Below are 19,889 nucleotides of genomic sequence, written 5' to 3' on the forward strand. Positions count from 1 at the left end.
AAACAAAAAAACAAAAAAACAAAAAAAAAAAGCTGTCACTGTTTGCAGATGACATGATACTATACACAAAGAATACTAAAGATGCTACCAGAAAACTACTAGAGCTAATCAATGAATTTGGTAAAGTAACAGGATACAAAATTAATGCACAGAAATCTCTTGCATTCCTATACACTAATGATGAAAAATCTGAAAGAGAAATTAAGGAAACACTCTCATTTACCTTTGCAACAAAAAGAATAAAATACCTAGGAATAAACCTACCTATGGAGACAAAAGACCTGTATGCAGAAAACTATAAGACACTGATGAAAGAAATAAAAGATGATACAAACAGATGGAGAGCTATACCATGCTCTTGGATTGGAAGAATAAACACTGTGAAAATGACTATGCTACCCAAAGCAATCTACAGATTCAACGCAATCCCTATCAAACTACCAATGGCATTTTTCACAGAACTAGGACAAAAAATTTCACAATTTGTATTGAAACACAAAAGATCCCGAATAGCCAAAGCAATCTTGAGAAAGAAATACAGAGCTGGAGGAATCAGGCTCCCTAACTTCAGACTATACTACAAAACTACAGTAATCAAGACAGTATGGTACCGGCACAGAAACAGAAATATAGATCAATGGAACAGGATAGGAAGCCCAGAGATAAACCCACACACATATGGTCACCTTATTTTTTATAAAGGAGGCAAGACTACAGAATGGAGAAAAGACAGCCTCTTCAATAAGTGGTGCTAGGAAAACTGGACAGCTACATGTAAAAGAATGATATTAGAATACTCCCTAACATCATTCACAAAAGTAAACTCAAAATGGATTAAAGACCTAATTGTAAGGCCAGACACTATAAAACTCTTAGAGGAAAACATAGGGAGAACACTCTACGACATAAATCACAGCAAGATCCTTTTTGACCCACCTCCCAGAGAAATGGAAATAAAAACAAAAATAAACAAATGGGACCTAATGAAACTTAAAAGCTTTTGCACAGCAAAGGAAATCATAAACAAGATGAAAAGACAACCCTCAGAATGGGAGAAAATATTTGCAAATGAAGTAACTGACAAAGGATTAATCTTCAAAATTTACAAGCAGCTCAGGCAGCTTAATATTAAAAGAACAAATAACCCAATCCAAAAATGGGCAGAAGACCTAAATAGACATTTCTCCAAAGAAGGTATACAGATTGCCAAAAAATACATGAAAGGATGCTCAACATCACTAATCATTAGAGAAATGCAAATCAAAACTACAGTGAGGTATCACCTCACACCAGTTAGAATGACCATCATAAAAAATCTACAAACAATAAATGCTTGAGAGGGTGTGGAGAAAAGGGAATCCTCTTGCACTGTTGGTGGGAATGTAAATTGATACAGCCACTATGGAGAACAGTATGGAGGTTCCTTAAAAAACTAAAAATAGAACTACCATATGACCCAGCAATCCCACTACTGGGCATATACCCTGAGAAAACCATAATTCAAAAAGAGTCATGTACCGCAATGCTCACTGCAGCTGTATTTACAAGAGCCAGGACATGGAAGCAACCTAAGTGTCCATCGACAGATGAATGGATAAAGAAGATGTGGCACATATATACAATGGAATATAACTCAGCCATAAAAAGAAACGAAATTGAGTTATTTGTAGTGAGGTGGATGGACCTAGAACTTGTCATACAGAGTGAAGTAAGTCAGAAAGAGAAAAACAAATACCATATGCTAACATATATATATGGAATCTAAAAAAAATAAAATAAAATGGTTCTGAAGAACCTAGGGGTAGGACAGAAATAAAGACTCAGACATAGATAATGGACTTGAGGACACAGGAAGGGGTAAAAGTAAGCTGGGACGAACTGAGAGAGTGTCATGGACTTATATATACTACCAAATGTAAAATAGATAGCTAGTGGGAAGCAGCCACATAGCACAGGGCGATCAGCTCTGTGCTTTGTGACCACCTAGAGGGGTGGGATAGGAGGGTGGGAGGGAGACGCAAGAGGGAGGAGAGGGCTTCCCTGGTGGCGCAGTGGTTGAGAGTCCGCCTGCCGATGCAGGGGACACGGGTTCGTGCCCCTATCCCGGAAGATCCCACATGCCGCGGAGCGGCTGGGCCCGCGAGCCATGGCCGCGGAGCCTGTGTGTCCGGAGCCTGTGCTCCGCAACGGGAGAGGCCACAGCAGTGAGAGGCCCGCGTACAGCAAAAAAAAAAAAAAAAAAAAAAGAGGGAGGAGATATGGGGATATATGTATATGTGTAACTGATTCACTTTGTTATAAAGCAGAAACTAAGATATCATCGTAAAGCAATTATATCCAATAAAGATGTTAAAAAATAAAATTAAAAAAATAAAGTTTATAGTAAAACTAAAAAAAAAAAGAAAGAAAAATTATTAGGATTAAGTTGGTGCCAAATTATAAAAATTCTGAAACACAATGTCAAGGACTTTTGTCTTTGCTCTCTAGTGCAACAGGCAATGAAGTCACAGAGCAAGAAAAGACAAATTGTTTATTTGAAACAATAAAACAGTAAATCACCTGTAGGACATTCATGTTATTACCCCAAAATGTATAATTTGCTTCTTCCCAGCTATGTTTAAGAAATCTATCTCATTCCTCACAGATGAAGCCCATTGATTCTCTGAGCTAAGATGTTTCTGTGCTGCCAATGGACAGGCCATGGGTAAGCAAAGGAATTAAGATGAATGAGCAGGGAGACAGCCTTTGTTTGCTTGTTTTTTTCTACTAAAAACAAACAAACAAACACAGATCTAGAACAAGAAAAGAACATTAAATATTCCAACGAAAAACACTGTAAGGATAGGGACTTTCTCCTTCCTCTGTGAAAAGTACAGTATATAGAGGATGCTCAAAACAAACTGATTAATAAATTTTGCAAGAAGAGGTGGAGATGACTCATGTTGTTTGAACTAGTTTGTATTATTGCCACAAGCATAAACATCGGGATGGAAAATGAACTTCTTGGGAAGGCAAGTGAGGATACTGAGAACAAATCAGAGCAACTACCTCACCTCACACTAAAGACCATGGATGTCTCCAAAGACAGCTCCTAACAATCCCATCTTCCCATATACACATGCCACTTTTCCCATAAGAGATAGTGATTTTACTTCCTCCTGTTGACCTGGAGCAGAGTTTGTAGTATGCAGAGGCAAAAGCATCCTAGTGACTTTGGAGCTCAGGCACTGAGAAAGCCTGTCAACTTGGAGCCTTGAACCAGCATGTAAGAAATCCAGGCTCCCCTGACAGAGAGAAAATCCACATGAATGGGGGCCTTAGGGGATTAGACACCACGTGGAGAGAGAGAAAAAGAAGAACTGAGGCCTCAAATACCAAGCCCTGAACCCAGACACCATTTGAACTACCACTACCTGCAAGACCACAAGTGAAAATACTACAGAAATGGACTCCCTAACAGCCCCACCCCCACCCCAGCCAACCCATGGAATCATGAAACAGTAAAATGGTTGCTATTGTTTAGAGTGGTTTGTTAAGCAGCAGTACTTAACCAAAAAAATGAAGATGTGACCTGTGAAACCACAGGGAATTTTCCTAACTCTGGAACACAGTAGTCCTCTAGAGCTAGAAATATCCTCTTACTACGAAGAAAAGTATTAGTAACCCCCTTGCTGTTTCTCTGTCTCACTGATGATGTGAGGTGGAAATCAGAGTAGGATTGCAAGATGAAACACAAGATTCTTGGTTAAATTTGAATATCAGATCAACTCAACTATTTTTTATACATAATTATGTTCCCATGCAATATTTGTTTGCTGTTAATCTGAAATTTAAATTTAACTGGTCATCCTGTACTTTGATTTGCTAAATCTGGTAGTCCTACACACAAAGGATTGCTTTATTTTAACTTTTTTTTTTAAGAAAAATAATGATTCCAAAAGCTTTGGAGGTATAAATGTACATCAGGTCTTTGTGCATAACTTTGCTGAAGGGAATCTAGAGGGATGAGACCAGAATGAAAGACACAGTTGTTAATAGCTCATAGTAACAACTTTTCCAAGTCCTGGGAGGAGCAGATGGGGTAGAAATACTGAAGAAGGTAGAGAACGAAAGTCGTACAACAGGGAGGACAGTCCTGAGAGTGAGAGTTCCTGAGGTGGGTGTAGGTTATGACTGGATGTAGGTTCAGTCCCCTTCCTCCTTAGGTGGGTCACCTCACTACACTAACCTGCTTTCTCATCTGCATCATAAGACAGGTTGTGCTAAATTCCTTCCAACTCTTACATTCCATGATTTTAAGTGCTGACAGTAGAAATAGAATTCCCATTAAGGCCATAAAGTTGAGAAATTGGAATTTTCCCAGCCTTCAAAATTGTGCTTTTACACAGCTAATATTACCTGGCTGGGGATCCCTATTTATTCCACTTCCAAATCTACTTCTGAATTAAAAGATTGCTCAGGCCATTTTACTAAATCTTCCCATTAGACTACAATAATATATTGCATTAATAGTTTATGGTTGAAAAGTTTTTGCCCCACTTTTATGTGTTAATAGTGACCAAGTTAAAGCTGTACATGAAAAAGAACTCCGGTTATTAAATAGTGGAAAGGAATGGAAAGCAAAGGTCTTTGAAAATAGTTAAATCTTCATATTTATGGAGGAAAAAATTTGAACTTGTGGCATAACACTAGACTTCTAAATTATTTAATGAAATCCTTTCTAATCCTATGTTCCTGATGACCTAAGGTTAAAAGTAGCCTTAATTTAAACAGAAACTAATTTTTGAAGCATCCTGGAAAGAGTTGGAAGGGGAAATTGGTAGGGTCTCTGAATTGCTAGCTGTTTGCTCTAAGCATTTGGATAATAAACTCAGTTTTTAATGTAACAGAATCAATTTACCAACATTCTCTAAAAATTTACTATGTACCAGGCACTCAGAGGCATTTCAGCCCTATTGTGTATTATTAATTCCATTTTATAGGTTCAGAGAGGCTCAGAAAGGTGAAATCTGTTCCTGAGATCACACAGATGATGATGGCAGGGCCAGCATTTGAATGTAACTCTGCCTAATACTAAGTCACTTTCTTCTATTTTACTTTTGCCACAAAAACAGTTGAGGTATGTAAGTGTGGAAAGTATATATTTATTGTTCTTGTTTTGTGTTCTAAATTAATTTAAAAAGAAGAAAAAAAGGTTCCTTTTGCCTGGTGTTTGTCTCCACGTTTCTCCCCTCACTCACCTGTCTGCGAAGGTCTCTTGTCTTCTTGCACATGTTTTCTATTGCAATATTCAAGGTATTACTCCTTTCCTTGTTTCCAGTCTGCAAGGGAGAAAAAAAAAGTGGCATAAGCAATGGTATCAAATTACTCTTTATCACTTAGCAGTTTGCTTTCTAAATTTCCTGAAAATAACAGCTTGAAAATTCAAGAATAGGTCTCAAAACTGCTATGATATTGCATATGATTCATGAGTACTTCACTTAGAGTAAGTCAAATGCTGATTAAAGTTCACATTATTTTCTTCTTTAAGCTTCTGTAATATTTCTGATATAGTGCTGGGCTGCATTCAGTATGGCAGTAGGCAGAGCATTATCTCCAAGAAACCCTGATCTTCACTCTTTACAAGTCGACTCTTTAACCACTAAGCATGCAATTAGCTTAAAAGCATTAGATGCCCAATTTGTCAACTTCTGTGGGAGTTTCTGAAGTCATTTTCATGGTGTATTGTGTAAGTTATGCAGAGCCATATTGGAGTTTTGCTAACACTAAATAAAATATGCAGTGCAAATTCATACAATTTGCAAAAGTTGACCACAATTTTAGCTGACAGTATTCCAAGAACAAATTGTTTCAAGTAAAAACTGGACGCTGTTTTTGGCTCTTTGAGATAATTTGTGCAACACCTTTAAGCAGAACAGTTCTCCCTGTTATATCCTTAACCTAAATCTTTAAGCTCTTAATCACACTGAGAGTCACCTTGGTTGGTATTTTCTACATATTACTTTTGTGGGAGACAACTGAATTGAATCTAATCATACTTTTTCAGTGATACCTTATATAAAAGAGATTGAAAAAAATCATTATGTGATTCACCTCTAGGAATATTGCTACCATTTAAAATAATAAACTGAAAGAGCTCTTTAGAGGAGAACTTGAAAATCAGGAAGGCAAGTTTTAAGCAGCTGATACCTGAGGGAGTTTATAACACGGACTCTATGAAGAGGAACATTGAAACAAAGTATAGACCATTAGGCAGCATGCCATACACTACTCCCAATGGCTAACTCACACATAAATCCATACCTTCAAGTGGAAAGACTCCTTTATAAGAAATTCAAGACCATCTATTCTCTATCCTAATCTATGTTTTTAGTCCTATCTTCTGCCACATCTTCTCAAGTACTGTCCTTTATGGTAACAATATTTCTATACATTTCTCTCTCTTCTCCCAAGTTCTTACATATAATGTACCTTTGACTACAGCAAGTGTCTCCCCAAATAACTCCCTATTAAAATCCTACCTGTTTCTCAGTAGTTTCCATGCAGTTATCCCCAACAACTGTGCTCAAAAGTAAACCCTCACCTCTCCTTTTCCAATAGCATTGTGAAAATTTCCTAAAATGCTCATTTAGTTTCTGTATATGCTCATCACCTTTACGATATTGTTAAAATCTTGATGTTGGCAAGTATATCTTAAATTTTTTTTATTCCTGAAAGTAATATGTATAGAACTTATTAACTAGTGTTGACTAGTGTATAAGTGAACAACTTGATTCAAAACACAACATAGTTTTATTAAGAACCTATTAGATTCTGGAAGAGATTTTAGCATCTGCTCAAGGAACAGCTAAATCATCTATTAGCTGAGGTTGTTGGTACCCACCTAAACTTCAGTTAGACTTAGTTTTTCTCAGCAGTAGCATTAATGATATTTATGATTGGAAAGTCACCATAATCTGAGCCCATTCTGTACACAGCAAGATGTGTGGCATCCAGGGACCCCTGTGTACTAAATTCCAATAACAATGCCCAGGCACCATGAGAGACAAAAATTGAACCCACGCATCTCCAGATACCTCCTAAGGGGAAACACAGTAGAAGGCTATTAGGTCCTTTACCACATTTTCTTTTTGAGAGTGAGTGTGCAATGTGTGCATGATGGAGACTGTGTCTAGTGAAGGAAGTGGGGAGAAGAGGAAGGGAGGAATAGGAGAGAGAAATAAAATTCTGAATGTCAGAGTAAGAAAGCAATGGTAGCAATTACTCGGATTGCCACCGATACACAATGAGCTAGCTGTAAGACAGGTTCTCATTTTACCTAAAGAATCTATTACTTATTCTCCAGTTTAAGGCAGTGGTAGCTCTTGGTTGTCTCTTTCCACTTCACAAAAGCAGAGACAGTCAAAAGGAGGCAGGAGTAGGACAGACAAAGAGACACTTCCCACCCCCAACACACACAAAGCATCAGGAATAATATGAAAGACTTCTGCTGCGTTGGTCGTAAAAACTCAATAGTTTCTGTGATGTGATTCATCAGAACAACTAAAAGATGTCAACCTTCGCCGAGCTAACAGCAATGGCACAGAAAACTTTAATAAAGGCTGACAGGGGGTGACAGCATGAAGAGATTAAATAAGGACTATAAAGATGATTTCCTAATTTCTACGCAGAGCTTCACCTTAGTTTAAAAGGTTTCATTGGGTCAAAGACATTTTGTTCTCCAGGTAATAAAAGAAAGTCACTATCATTTCAAGAAGTATAGTTTTCCCTTCTCTCTTCCCTGCCTCTCCACCTCCCTCCCCCACCTTTCTTTTTTTTTCACCCCCAGATTTTTAATGCGTCCTTGTTCTATTTATCCAGATGTATTTGGCTCAGTCAAGCCATTTTATGGCTTTTTATTACTTTTGTATGGTATAAAAATAAATAAAGCAAGGAGAAATAGCCCCATCCTGCTTAAAAGCCCTCATTCCTTCTGTTTTCAAAGACTTAACAAATCATCAAGCAATGAGCTAGGACTGAAGGTGAACTCTGTGTGCTGAGGTAAGGGACAAAAAGGGCAGGATATTAAAACATAACCACAGATAACAGTCAGAGCCTGCCTACATTTTCTCAGAAGAGAAGATGCTCCTCAAAGGAAGCTTTAACAGAAGCCATCATTAGGTCAGCATAGCCCTGCTAATGGAAAAGGTACCACTTATAGTAAAGGGTAGGGGCAAAAAAACTCAGAAAACACAGTACACATCAGCACTGCATAGGGAAAGCAATCACATTCTTCATCAGTAAATAAACTGCCAGGAAAGGCTATATTGAAAAGAACAGTTCTGAGTATAGACTGCATTCAATGAAATCTCATTAAAATTATGATTGAATATTATAAAAACTGTCCCAATGTGATCTACACTTATAATCTTAACTATGAGCCTTTCCATGAATTCTGCCTCACCATTGCTCCCATATAACTATCACAGTTAATGGCACTCTCTCATGTGGTTCCCTAAAGCTGCCCACACGTTTGGAAAAAGTCACTTTATAAATAAACTTTTCTTGAGTTATCTGAATTTGAGTGTTCCATCTGTTTCCTGTTGGGACCCTGCTGGAGAACTTTCTAATACTGGGCTGTCCAATATGACAGCTACTGGTCATATGTGGCTAATAAAATTTAAATGTAAATTAATTAAAATTAAATAGCATTAAAAATTCAATTCCTCAGTTTCTTAATTTAAAGTGAGCAATAGCCACATGTGTCTAGTGGCTAGTGTACTGTACAGCACAGATACAGAATACTTATCTCAGAAAGATGGATTAAATAGCACTGTTCTAAAACATATCTTTGTTTATTCAAATGTATAATGAGTTCCTACTTTTACATAAGTCACCTTTTATTTGAGAATAAAATAATGAGCAAGAAACAAACAAAATCCCAACCCTCAAGATGTTTAGTAAAGAAAATCGAGATCTAATTCTGTCCCTTTTTTGTTCTGAAAATCTTCACTCTATTCCCATTGCTAATGGACTTAAGAACAAACTCTTGATCATAGTGTTCCAAGGCCCCACAGGATCTACTCCCATATTCACTCATCAAACATTAATGAGATACCTTAATGGATCTTTTATTTTCTAGGCTATATAATCACAACTTGGGAACTCACAACAGGTGAGTGACAGATCTTCATTTCAAACACATCAGTCTGGCTGGAGTCTGCACAATGTATTTGAGGAGATTAAGAACATAGACATGCCAAAGAGTTAGACAGTTCCAGCAATAGCCCACAGGAGAGATGAAAAGTGTGAAAATTCATGCAATGGCAGTCATGAAACCAAGCAGGACCCTGTGGGGCTCCTGGGCACAGAAGCCTTTCTGTGTCCCCTGTTTCTTGTTTGTAGGGAATAGATTCCAGCCTCCATGAGCTTCCCTGAGTTCCAAAGGGCAGATTCAAACAGTTGCTAATCAGGGAAGGGGTGTGATGCGGAGACAAGGGAGGAGCAGTCAAGAAACAATAGTGCAGCCTTGGGGCAGCGCCCTCTCAAGGGATACACATAATATCTTTCAGCTCTTCTGCAGAACCAAAACCCCCACCAAAGGGAAGATGTTCCACAGAGAAGGTCACAGTGTGATAACCTAGAGAAACTCATCAGGAGACCACCTGAGGCCAGATTAAAGGAACCAGAGAAGCTCATTAGGAGACCATGTGAGGCCAGAATAAAGGAGTGCAGGTCCTGCACACACCCTGATCATTATCAGCAACTCTGCCCTTGGACCATTGCTATAAACCTCCTCATAAAATCCCTCCAGGTTGGGACACACGGTTTTGAGAGGCACGAGCCCACTGTGGCCCCCTTTGCCTGGCAAAGCAATAAAGCTATTCTTTTCTACTCCACCCAAAACTCTGTCTCCAAGATTAGATTCAGCACTGGTGCACAGAGGCTGAGTTTTCAGCATCAGTCAGGATGAAGATAAGAGACTCAAGGACTCTGAATGAGTAATCTGGGTAGGATGACACTGACAGATGCTGGCGGGTGAAGAAGAGAGAACAATCTCTCTCACTAGACTTTACAGTCCTTGAGGGAGAGAAACTTTGCACATGTAATTTATCCCTCATAGCGCCCAGCACAGTGTTTTGCACATAGTAGGAGCTCAGAAGTAATTTGCTGAATAAATAGAGGAGAGGAAGATTGGATAATCTTTGGCAAATCTTTGGCAAATCTCATAACATTTCTAGACCTTATTTTTCACACCCATTAAATGAAGATTTGCCCCAAATTGTTCCCATATTTCTAACTCATATTCTATGAAAGGGCCATGTTCTCTTTTAAAAATTATAGAATAATCTGTCACTTTTATTGTACAATATCTTGCATAAACAGCTGTTAAAAATGTGTTGGAAACATTCATGCATAATATAAATCTGCATTGGTACAAATAAAAGAAGACTTTTGAACTAGGAAGGCCACGATGCTGACCTTATAAAAACTAGGAAGTCTCAAATACTAAGGGATGAGGTTTAAAGCAAATGAAAATTTATCTAATTCACAGTCAAAAGAAAATGTTATCAGTGCAGAGAGGAGCTCTGTATGGAGTTTAAAAAGCAAGAAAAAAATGTTTTTGTTGTTATTTTGTTATGTTTTCTTTTTGTTTTTGTTTTTTAAATGTGTGCCATTTTATTCAACCTTTTAAAATGACACAGTTCCCTTTAAATGGGAAATCTTTATTTCATGGTAAATATGAATTATGATGCCCTTAAATTAGTTCCTCTCTACAGAAATAGCTTTTAAAATATTTTATGTTTAACACATAGCAGAGGCACAGATTCTAGTCCACATTTTTTGGGCATGAAAGACATACAAATAGACGAACATAAATGAAAAATGAATTATCTTCTAGACTGCCACTGTACTGAGTGGCATGTCAGGAAAACTTCTTAACATGGTATCCTAAAAAATCTTTCTGAATCAAGGTTTGTGCTATGAAAATGAAATTAAGACAAACAAAAAATTAACTCTGAGATTTGAAATAAGGTTTTTAAAAATAACTTTATAAGAACCAAATGACTTAGCTAACAAGGGAAATAGGTTGAAGATTTCAAGTGTCTTAAACTTTCATATCTTTTGGGGAAGTACAATGCCACCCCAAGTAGCTGCCTGCTGGGGTGGAACTGGAAGTCAGTGAGTGGGAACCAACTTTGTCCAATGTCTGCCACGGCTAAGTATTTTACATGTATCTCCTCAAATGCCATTCTCCATAACTTCACACATTTGTGCATGAAGACACTGAAGCTCAGTAAGTTTAAATACTTACCCCAGGAGGAAACATAGTAAGTGGTAGGATCAAACTGAACTGAGTCTAATCTCATACTTTACCTACCATACTTGAATGAGCAGTAACTTAAACCCAAATTAATGTTTTATATAAATTTATATCTTAAAAATAACGAGCAGAGTAGCATAGAAGTTTGTGGAGTCAGTTAAAATTGTTTGAATCTGTGGCTTGATGGCTTTGTGTCCTTGGACGATTAATCTCTCAAAGTTTTAGTTTCCTTACCAATAAAATGAAGATAACATAGCAATTATATCATACGGTTACTGTAAGGAATAAAGAGATGAAGGATGTACAAGTTACAGCAAATAGTAAGGGCTCGAGACATGTCAGCAGTTATTATGGTACTTATCAAGAATGGCACCATTGGGCTTCCCTGGTGGCACAGTGGTTGGGAGTCCACCTGCCAATGCAGGGGACACGGGTTCGTGCCCCTGTCTGGAAAGATACTGCATGCCGTGGAGTGGCTGGGCCCGTGAGCCATGGCTGCTGAGCTTGCGTGCCCAGAGCCTGTGCTCCGCAACGAGAGAGGCCACAACAGAGAGAGGCCTGCGTACCACAAAAAAATAAAAATAAAAAAAAGAATGGCACTATTGTTACTAACACTTGCATTTCCTCAACTACACCAGCCAGCTGATTTCCCTATGCTTTTCAAAACACTAAACCTTTATCTTGGAATGCCCTAATCAGTTCTCTTTCAACAGGAAATTTCTTAATTCATAACTCAAATTCAGTCCAAGCACCTCAGTCATCTTTTCTGACTCTCCTCAATCTAAACTGCACAATAAAAAAAATAAGACATAAAAATAAAAAACCCTCTCATCTCTTTTTCCACTAATTTCTCCACATATTTTAATTATAGTACCTGTGAAACTTGTCATCTTTTATTTACACTCTGACTCATCTTTTAAATTGCCAAGTCTGTAATCTTAGTATCTACTCAGTGTTTGGCACTCAGTTAATGGCTGTGGATGAAATACATAGATGGAAAAATGGTTAACCACATTTTTATTATAGTAAATAATAATCAAATAGTTTTATTAACAAAAATTATTATTTATTTTTTAAGTAATTAATAATCATCCTGTTAGTTGTCAAATATTTTATTCAATCAGTGTTTTTGTTCAAAGACTATTACCATTACTCCTTACAAGAAGGTACAACATAAATTTGGTGTGAGGATGAAACTAATATGTGGATCAGAAAATGGGAGTTTTGAAATAAGCAACCCGTGTGACCTTAACTAAGTTGAACCCCCTCTCTTGTCCTTATTCTTTACATCTGTAAAAGAAGGCCATGAGACTGAATGATCTCCAGAGTCCCTCCCAGCTCTTGGAACAAGAGATGCTACAGTTCTCTGTTGATATATAGTCTAGTAAGTGTCTAGTCAAGCACTGAGAACATGACACTGCAGTCTGGTGCACGTGTTCTCAGACCAGAGATGCCTATGTCAGATCCCATGACTTCAACAGATATACCCCAAGCATGACAGAAACATTTGTGGGTCTGCACTGCAATGACATTCAAATTGTTTTACTGGTGATGTTCCTCACCTCCTTTGAATCTCAGAGATGGATATAAACCATGGCCTTCTCCTTTAACGATGTTGCCATGGAAAATCAGTTATACATATGTGCAAGCGCAGAGGCAAAGATCCACTCCAGTGACCAACAGGTAACTTTGAAAGTGACTGGAAGAGTCAGGAGTAACCTGATACATTTTTTTTCGAAAATCACCGGCCCTTTCACTAACTGTGCTGTTTTGTGATAACTTGTCTCAATCCCCGCCTCCCATTTTTCCTCTCTTGCTGCTAGAGTTTATTGTCCTCCACTCAAGCCCAGCAAGCTCTGGAACTGACACTGTTCTTAATAAAAAGAAACTGAAAAGATAGAGTTTATTAATTTCAGTGATTCAGCATTAACCTAAATTTGTTGTGACCCCTGCTCTAATGGGTTTCAGATCTTGCCAGCTCCTAGGTCAGTGACTATTCCTATAAATCACACTACTAGGTCAGTGACTATTCCTATAAATCACACTACAGTTACTATTAAATAAAAGGAGTATGTTCAAAATTGAAGGTTCTACTTAGGTTCAGAGTAGAATCCAAGGGTATTGTATACATTAAAGGTACCTAAATGCATGTCTGAGGTTCATGCAGTGAAAATACAAAACACAGATAATCAAGGTATTTTACCATATTTCCATCTTTTATGTTAAAATTTTTGTCATTTCTTTTATAAAGTGATGGCTTGGTTATTTAATGGTAACATAACATTTTTATTTGACATAGCAAAATAACAGAAAACCTTCTGTCAGTCTCACAGGTTGTGTATGTGCATGTGTTTTGTTTCTAACTGTCTAAATAAATATAAAGCTTTGCTAATTAATGGTTTAAAACAATGAAATAAGAAATCTGCCTAATCTCACAATCAAAATTGACTAAATCAGTTAGTTGTGCCGCTGACGTATAAACAGATTGAAATAATTTCTGTGCTTTTGAAACTGGACCTATTTTCTCAGCTTGTTCAGGACTTTTTATCAATTGCATTGCATTTAAATCAATTGCACTGATTTTAAAATAGCATTTGTGTTAAACTGCTTGGTTTGTATAACAGTGGTATAATAGTTGGTATAATAGTGGAATCAGATAGATATTCTTCAAATCTTAGTTCCAAGACTTATTAACAAGGTGACCAAATACCACCTATGTAAGCTAAGCTTCAGTCTCATCATCTATAGAATTAGGATGACAATACTTGCTTTAGGGGTTGTTGTGAGAATTAAATGAGATACTGTACATAAAACATGTCGGGCCGTAATTGTCTTATAGCTGACATTTAATAAAGTATATTTATTATTAGCAATAAAAACAATTGTTAGATCACTGAGGGTAAAGAGCATAAACTATTTTATTCACTGCTATATTTCCAGTGCTTGGCCATAATAGATGCTCAGTGTTTACTGATTTGAATGAATAAAAAAATGATTGAACTGATGAATGAATTAACATATGAAACATGATAGAGATCTATCTGAAAAAGATTTGCCTATTTTCATCTAAAAGATTGTAGATCTTGTTACACAGGACATGGATCCCTTGAAAACAGTATAATCTTCAGGACAGTCAATGTAGACAAAATATAGATATCTAGGCCAAAGTTCACAAATCCTCTAATTTCAGTTAATGGTTAAACTTTGTATTATGTCTTTACTGACATTTCAATTTCCAAAATCCCCTTATTGAGTCATTGTCAGAGGTTGCTAGCATATTCCAGAAGGAGATATGGCTCATTCTAGACATCCTTTTGATTTTGTGATGCCTGACCCAACACCAGCTTCATGACAGTGCCTATCCATGAAGAAAACAACTTTATGTTAAATAAGAGTGGCTGTAAGAAAGTGGAAGAATGCAATATTTTGTGTTGTCAATTATACCTTGAGTTCTTATGGCAAAAGCCTTTTTTATGACATTCAAAACTACTACCAGAGTCTAATATGCAATGATACGGCATTATACACACAGACCAAATAAATTATTTTCCTTTTTGGGCCTCTCACTGTTGTGGCCTCTCCCGTTGCGGAGCACAGGCTCCAGACACGCAGGCTCAGTGGCCATGGCTTACGGGCCCAGCCGCTCCGCGGCATGTGGGATCTTCCCGGACCGGGACACGAACCCGTGTCCCCTGCATCGGCACGCGGACTCTCAACCACTGCGCCACCAGGGAAGCCCCCTATTTTCCTTCTTTTAAACAGAACCACTGTTCTCTAGTAATTTTTCTGTCTCTACAATGCTTTGGGAGGTAGAGTATTAGAACAATACTGATCTCATTAAAATTTTATCGTCTGTCATTCCTACAGTTTCTTAAGTCTAATTCCCACTCCTTTTGTTTCCTAAGCTAGGTTTTCATAGTTTAATTATACTCAATATGTCAAACTTCAGCCAACAGTGAGCTTTACAGAGTTTGAGTTACAGTCTAATTTTTTCTACTGCCCATACATACGAAATCTAGACCACATAGATTTCCACCATTTTGATTACTGTTTTCACTCTCACCATTAATTGTAATCTGTGTCTTTCAGACATGTTTATTTTTAACACTATAAAATAAGAGTACAATGGATTTATTTTTTATTGATTAAGGTAAATACTTTCTATCATTGCTGTCTTCAATTAACACTTTCAAGGCTCATAATTCAAAGAGTTTCAGATTCTGCAGCATGGAGGAAAGTTAAAGAAAGGTTCCACTTTGAAGAAACTTAGCCTATAAAATTCTTTTTCTTTAAAATTAATTTTAGCAGGTAATAATTTTCTTCACAATTAAAATTTCCTTATAAATAAAAGATAATAGGCATATTCTTTTATATCAAGTATGCTTAGCCTATTGATAAGATTTTTTTTTATGAAATTTGATTTGTGCATATATCTTTAACAGAAAAAAGACTCATAAACAAAATCTAATTTATGTGCAGTCAGAATAACTACTGATCCATGTGGTGTAATTTGAAAGGCACCAATGGCGACTGCTTGAAAATATTCTGTCCCTCCCATGCACCCACTCCCAGACCCTACCCGGTATATGAAATTTTCCATTCCTCTCTATTACATTTAAAATATACCTACGGCATTTCACACTGAGGTACCAGACCAAGACAATGATTTTCAAAAGAAATAATTAACCTCACATATATAACGAAGGTATAAAGGTCAAAATGTGTGGAGACTGAGGAAGATTTTTAGGAGAGGATTTATATGGACAAAGCTAATCTGAGATTCCCATCCTCCCCCTACATACTCATTCACACAAGTCTAAAAGGGACCATTTAGAAGGTGTAATGAGTCCCTGGCAGCTGAGATTCAGTGGGCAAATGTCAACTCTCTCCTGAGAGATCTACCTGCTAAAAGGTGGTTGGCTAGTTGCTGATGAATAGACAGAAGAGGTGACTGAATTCTAATGTGTGAACATTTTCTGTGGTCCAGATGTGAACCTCTTGCCAAAGAAAGCTGGTCTGAGGTCAACTTGGTTTTTGTTCAAGATCATTTCCTCCATCAGTAAATAAAGCTAAGTTATATCAATGACTGTATTTAAGAATAAGCAGACAGCTGCAGGAGAAGTATCACTCACATCCAGTGAATTGCAGGTGAAATGGGGACCTTCAAGGAACTCGTGAAATCACTGGTGCCAGATTTTTTTCCATTTGCCCCTCCAGATCCACTCACTACCATTTTGCATCACACTCTAAGCCCAGATTTTATAAAGATGTTCCCTTGTTCCCTGCCTTCAGGTGGATCTGGTCAGTAGGAGGCACAGGAAGATGAGAGGAGAGTAAGGTTGGGGTATTTATTTTCTGGTTGCTATTCTGAGGGATTGCTATAAGCTGACTGTTTTTGTCTCCTGAAGACACAGCTTCTGTCAGGCAGCCTTCTTCATACACAAGCTGGGGAAGACTCATTCACAGCCCTATCTGGAATGAGTTTTTCCCTCTGTTTCTCTGCCTTCTCACTCCTCCATGGCAGAAGGTAAATTCTCAGGGAAGTGCTGAACAGCCTTAGTTTAGAGAAAAAGGAATAGGAAGCCCTTTTATGACCAAGCCCAGTCCCTTGTCTAGTTTTGTTAGTTCTAGTTCTCCTGGAAGGGAGGAGGGGCAAGTGACAGGCCACAGAAAAAGCACAAAAGTAGGCAGGCACTAGTGGCAAAAGATATTCTCATTCTCAATCTTATCAGCAACATTTAAAATGAAATGAAATATCATTTGGCCAATGGCATGTGTAATAGATACTTGTGCTACCAAGTCTTCTCAAATATGCAGATTTAGTGAGTGATTCTTCTGCAGACTATCAAGGCACAGAGATTTCAAGGTCCTTCAGTAAGCTTTAATTAATGTTATCAAACAGAGCCTAGAAAACGCCCGCATATCTGAGAGGCAAAACTAGATACTGCATATTCAAAAGGGAAGCTATAAAATAACCATTTGAAATGTGCTTAGGAATCCGAAGCGGTTACTGCTGCTATTTTACCATCTCTTCAGTAGATTTATACATTACTCTTCATCTTAAGTTTGCAAGGCAAAACTAGGTAACACCTTGGCTTCATTATTATTTAGCCCTGAACAAAACTCAGTAAATTTAACTTAATAAATGATATCATCTATTTTGTTTCAGGGGGTGTTCAGAGTCTTAAATGTTAGGTTTTTATTTATTTAATGACCACTGCTCTCTTTCCCAAGGGTCAACTTTCCTCCTCACTGAGACTGTGCAAACTGGCCTACCCAGTAGTAGAGACGAACATCTGGGGAGTCATAAACCAGGTACCTCTGAGATGGGGTGATTTGGACGCAGTGTTATATATCAGTTCCAGATGTCAGGGAAGACTGATATAGCAGTGCAAATCTCCCGATGAAGCACAGCTGAGTTGCAGGAGATTGCTGTGATGATAATCGCCAGAACAAACCATAAATTCCGGACGCAGAATTAGGAATGGCCTGTAAACAGCAAATAATGGGTGTCTAAATTGAAAATGAAGTACCTGTTGCCTGTAATATTTCTTTCAGTGTGGCTTAGGGAGCCAGTAACGTTCGAGACAGGCATGATGTTTCTCAATGTCTCCCATTAGAAAGCCAAGCATATTAACTCCTCCTTCCATCAACCTCAGGAAACGGAACTAAATGAACTAGCTAGAAATCATGGGGCATAAAATACAGATTTAACACTATGCAGCAAGAGCATTTCAGGTTAACAAAAAATACAGAGAAGCACAAATATTGCATTTAAAGAACCACCGTAGCAAGCACTAAAGGAAAGAGCTTAAATAATTTACCTGGGTCACTCTCTCACACACACTTATATATTAAAAAAATGAATAAAACTTGACTTTCCTGCACCTGATTGTAAGGAGATGTCAGTCAATTTAGTGTGAATCTTGATTACACAAAAATTTTAAAGATATGGAAGTATGTGGATCGAGGATAACTACAGATACATACTGTTGAAACTGGGCTATGACTTGAAGGATATTTTTGCCACTTTATTAAATAGGTAAGAATCATGTAATAAGCACATTTTTAGTTCAGTGGGATAATTTATAAATAATAAGTATGTTACTGGTTACAAGTATGTGAAAAACTTTCTTCCACCATTTTATAAATAAAACACCATTTTTGCTCTATTTAAATGCTTTGTTCTTATGACAACAAACTAAAGCCAAGATTTATAGGTTAGTGGCATCTAAATTCATGAAAATTTACTATTACTCCTGCTCAATCAATAAAAGCATACAATCCATTTAACCAAGATTTTATTTTTTTAATACTGAACTTATGGAAGAATAAAAATTCTTGTGGATTCTTGGTACTGTAATGAAATAGAATGTTTTCTGTATTGATCTAAGCTAATAAGATGTATGAAGCAGTTCACCATGAATGTGGGGTGGGGGTAGGCTGGTGCTGTTCAAGATATCTGACAAGCAGGAGTGCATGGGCAGGGGGCACTCAGGGACCTGGAGCAGCAGGGGGGGCACTGTTGCTTATTGGTATGAAAGTATCTACGTATTTAAGTCAGCAGTGCTCTGTAGGGGCAAGATGCTGAATGTTCGCTTGGCAGCATTTGCTGCTGGAGAGGTGAAGGAGAAAAATTTAAATTGATACACAGCAATCACAAGGCATACCGGGGACTCTTTATAAGCATTGTGCCTCAATTAGGAGGTGTCTCTACCTAAAAGAACGTTCCCTACCCCAACCTCCATCACTCTACAGGCCAGAAATAGTCAAGTTAAAGAGAAAGAGAGCTAAGAGACAGAAATACTACTTCTGAATTAACAAGTAAAGCCACGACCAATACTTTGCAGAGTACATGGAAGAGAACCAAAGGCTAAATCATACCAATAATGTAACAGCGATAATGACAAATATTAATAGTTTACTTGTAATGTACCAACCACTGGATCTACAGACGTTATTTTATTGAATCCTCTCAATGACCCTACTAAGTAATTACAGTCTGCTTTTGGCATAAGCAAACTGAAGCTGAGAGGAGCAAACTGTCCCTCGTGAACACAGAGCTACAATGTGACAGACTCAGACTTAGGACACAGGTGTGTCTGACGCCTGAGGTTTTCATTGCTATGTTACTTTTCTCCCATATTGCTAAACACTTGTTTCTAGAAATGTACGTTATTAGATTAGCAAATATTAACTGAAAAGAACCCATGTACAAAAGAGCAATATCCCAGCAAAGAATATGTTTGACAAGGGCAGTATGAGGCACAAAAGAGGACCATTGGGCAATGGAAGAAGGACACAATTTCATACAGAACATAAATTAATTCCTTGCATCCTTGGAGCGGAGGGATATGAGTTGAATATCAAAGAACCACTGGAAAATTTCCATATTTTGTGATATACCATAGTTATTGTGCAATTAAATATATGTTATCCTCACCTTAAGTTATAAGATTGGTCATCCAGTAATCAAGTAATTTTATCGTCTTAATAAAATTTGAACCAAAGAACGTCTTCATGTCCAAAGCTCCTGACCTTTCCACCCAAACTTGGATCTCTTCACCACCAGCCATGAAGGGCC

The 19,889-nt window shown here is 37.6% G+C and overlaps 1 protein-coding gene across 1 annotated transcript in view; it reads right to left on the bottom strand.

The window, feature by feature from the left end:
* CTNNA3 (catenin alpha 3) overlaps positions 1-19,889 on the bottom strand; it is a 1,654,963-nt gene that overhangs the window by 747,351 nt on the left and 887,723 nt on the right. Inside the window, exon 8 of the mRNA XM_082639545.1 lies at positions 5,241-5,321. Coding sequence (XP_082495671.1) covers positions 5,241-5,321 — 81 coding nt within the window. The remainder of the gene's footprint in view (positions 1-5,240; positions 5,322-19,889) is intronic.

Source organism: Mesoplodon mirus (assembly GCF_964341445.2).
Source record: "Mesoplodon mirus genome assembly, chromosome: 2".
Lineage (NCBI taxonomy): Eukaryota > Metazoa > Chordata > Mammalia > Artiodactyla > Ziphiidae > Mesoplodon > Mesoplodon mirus.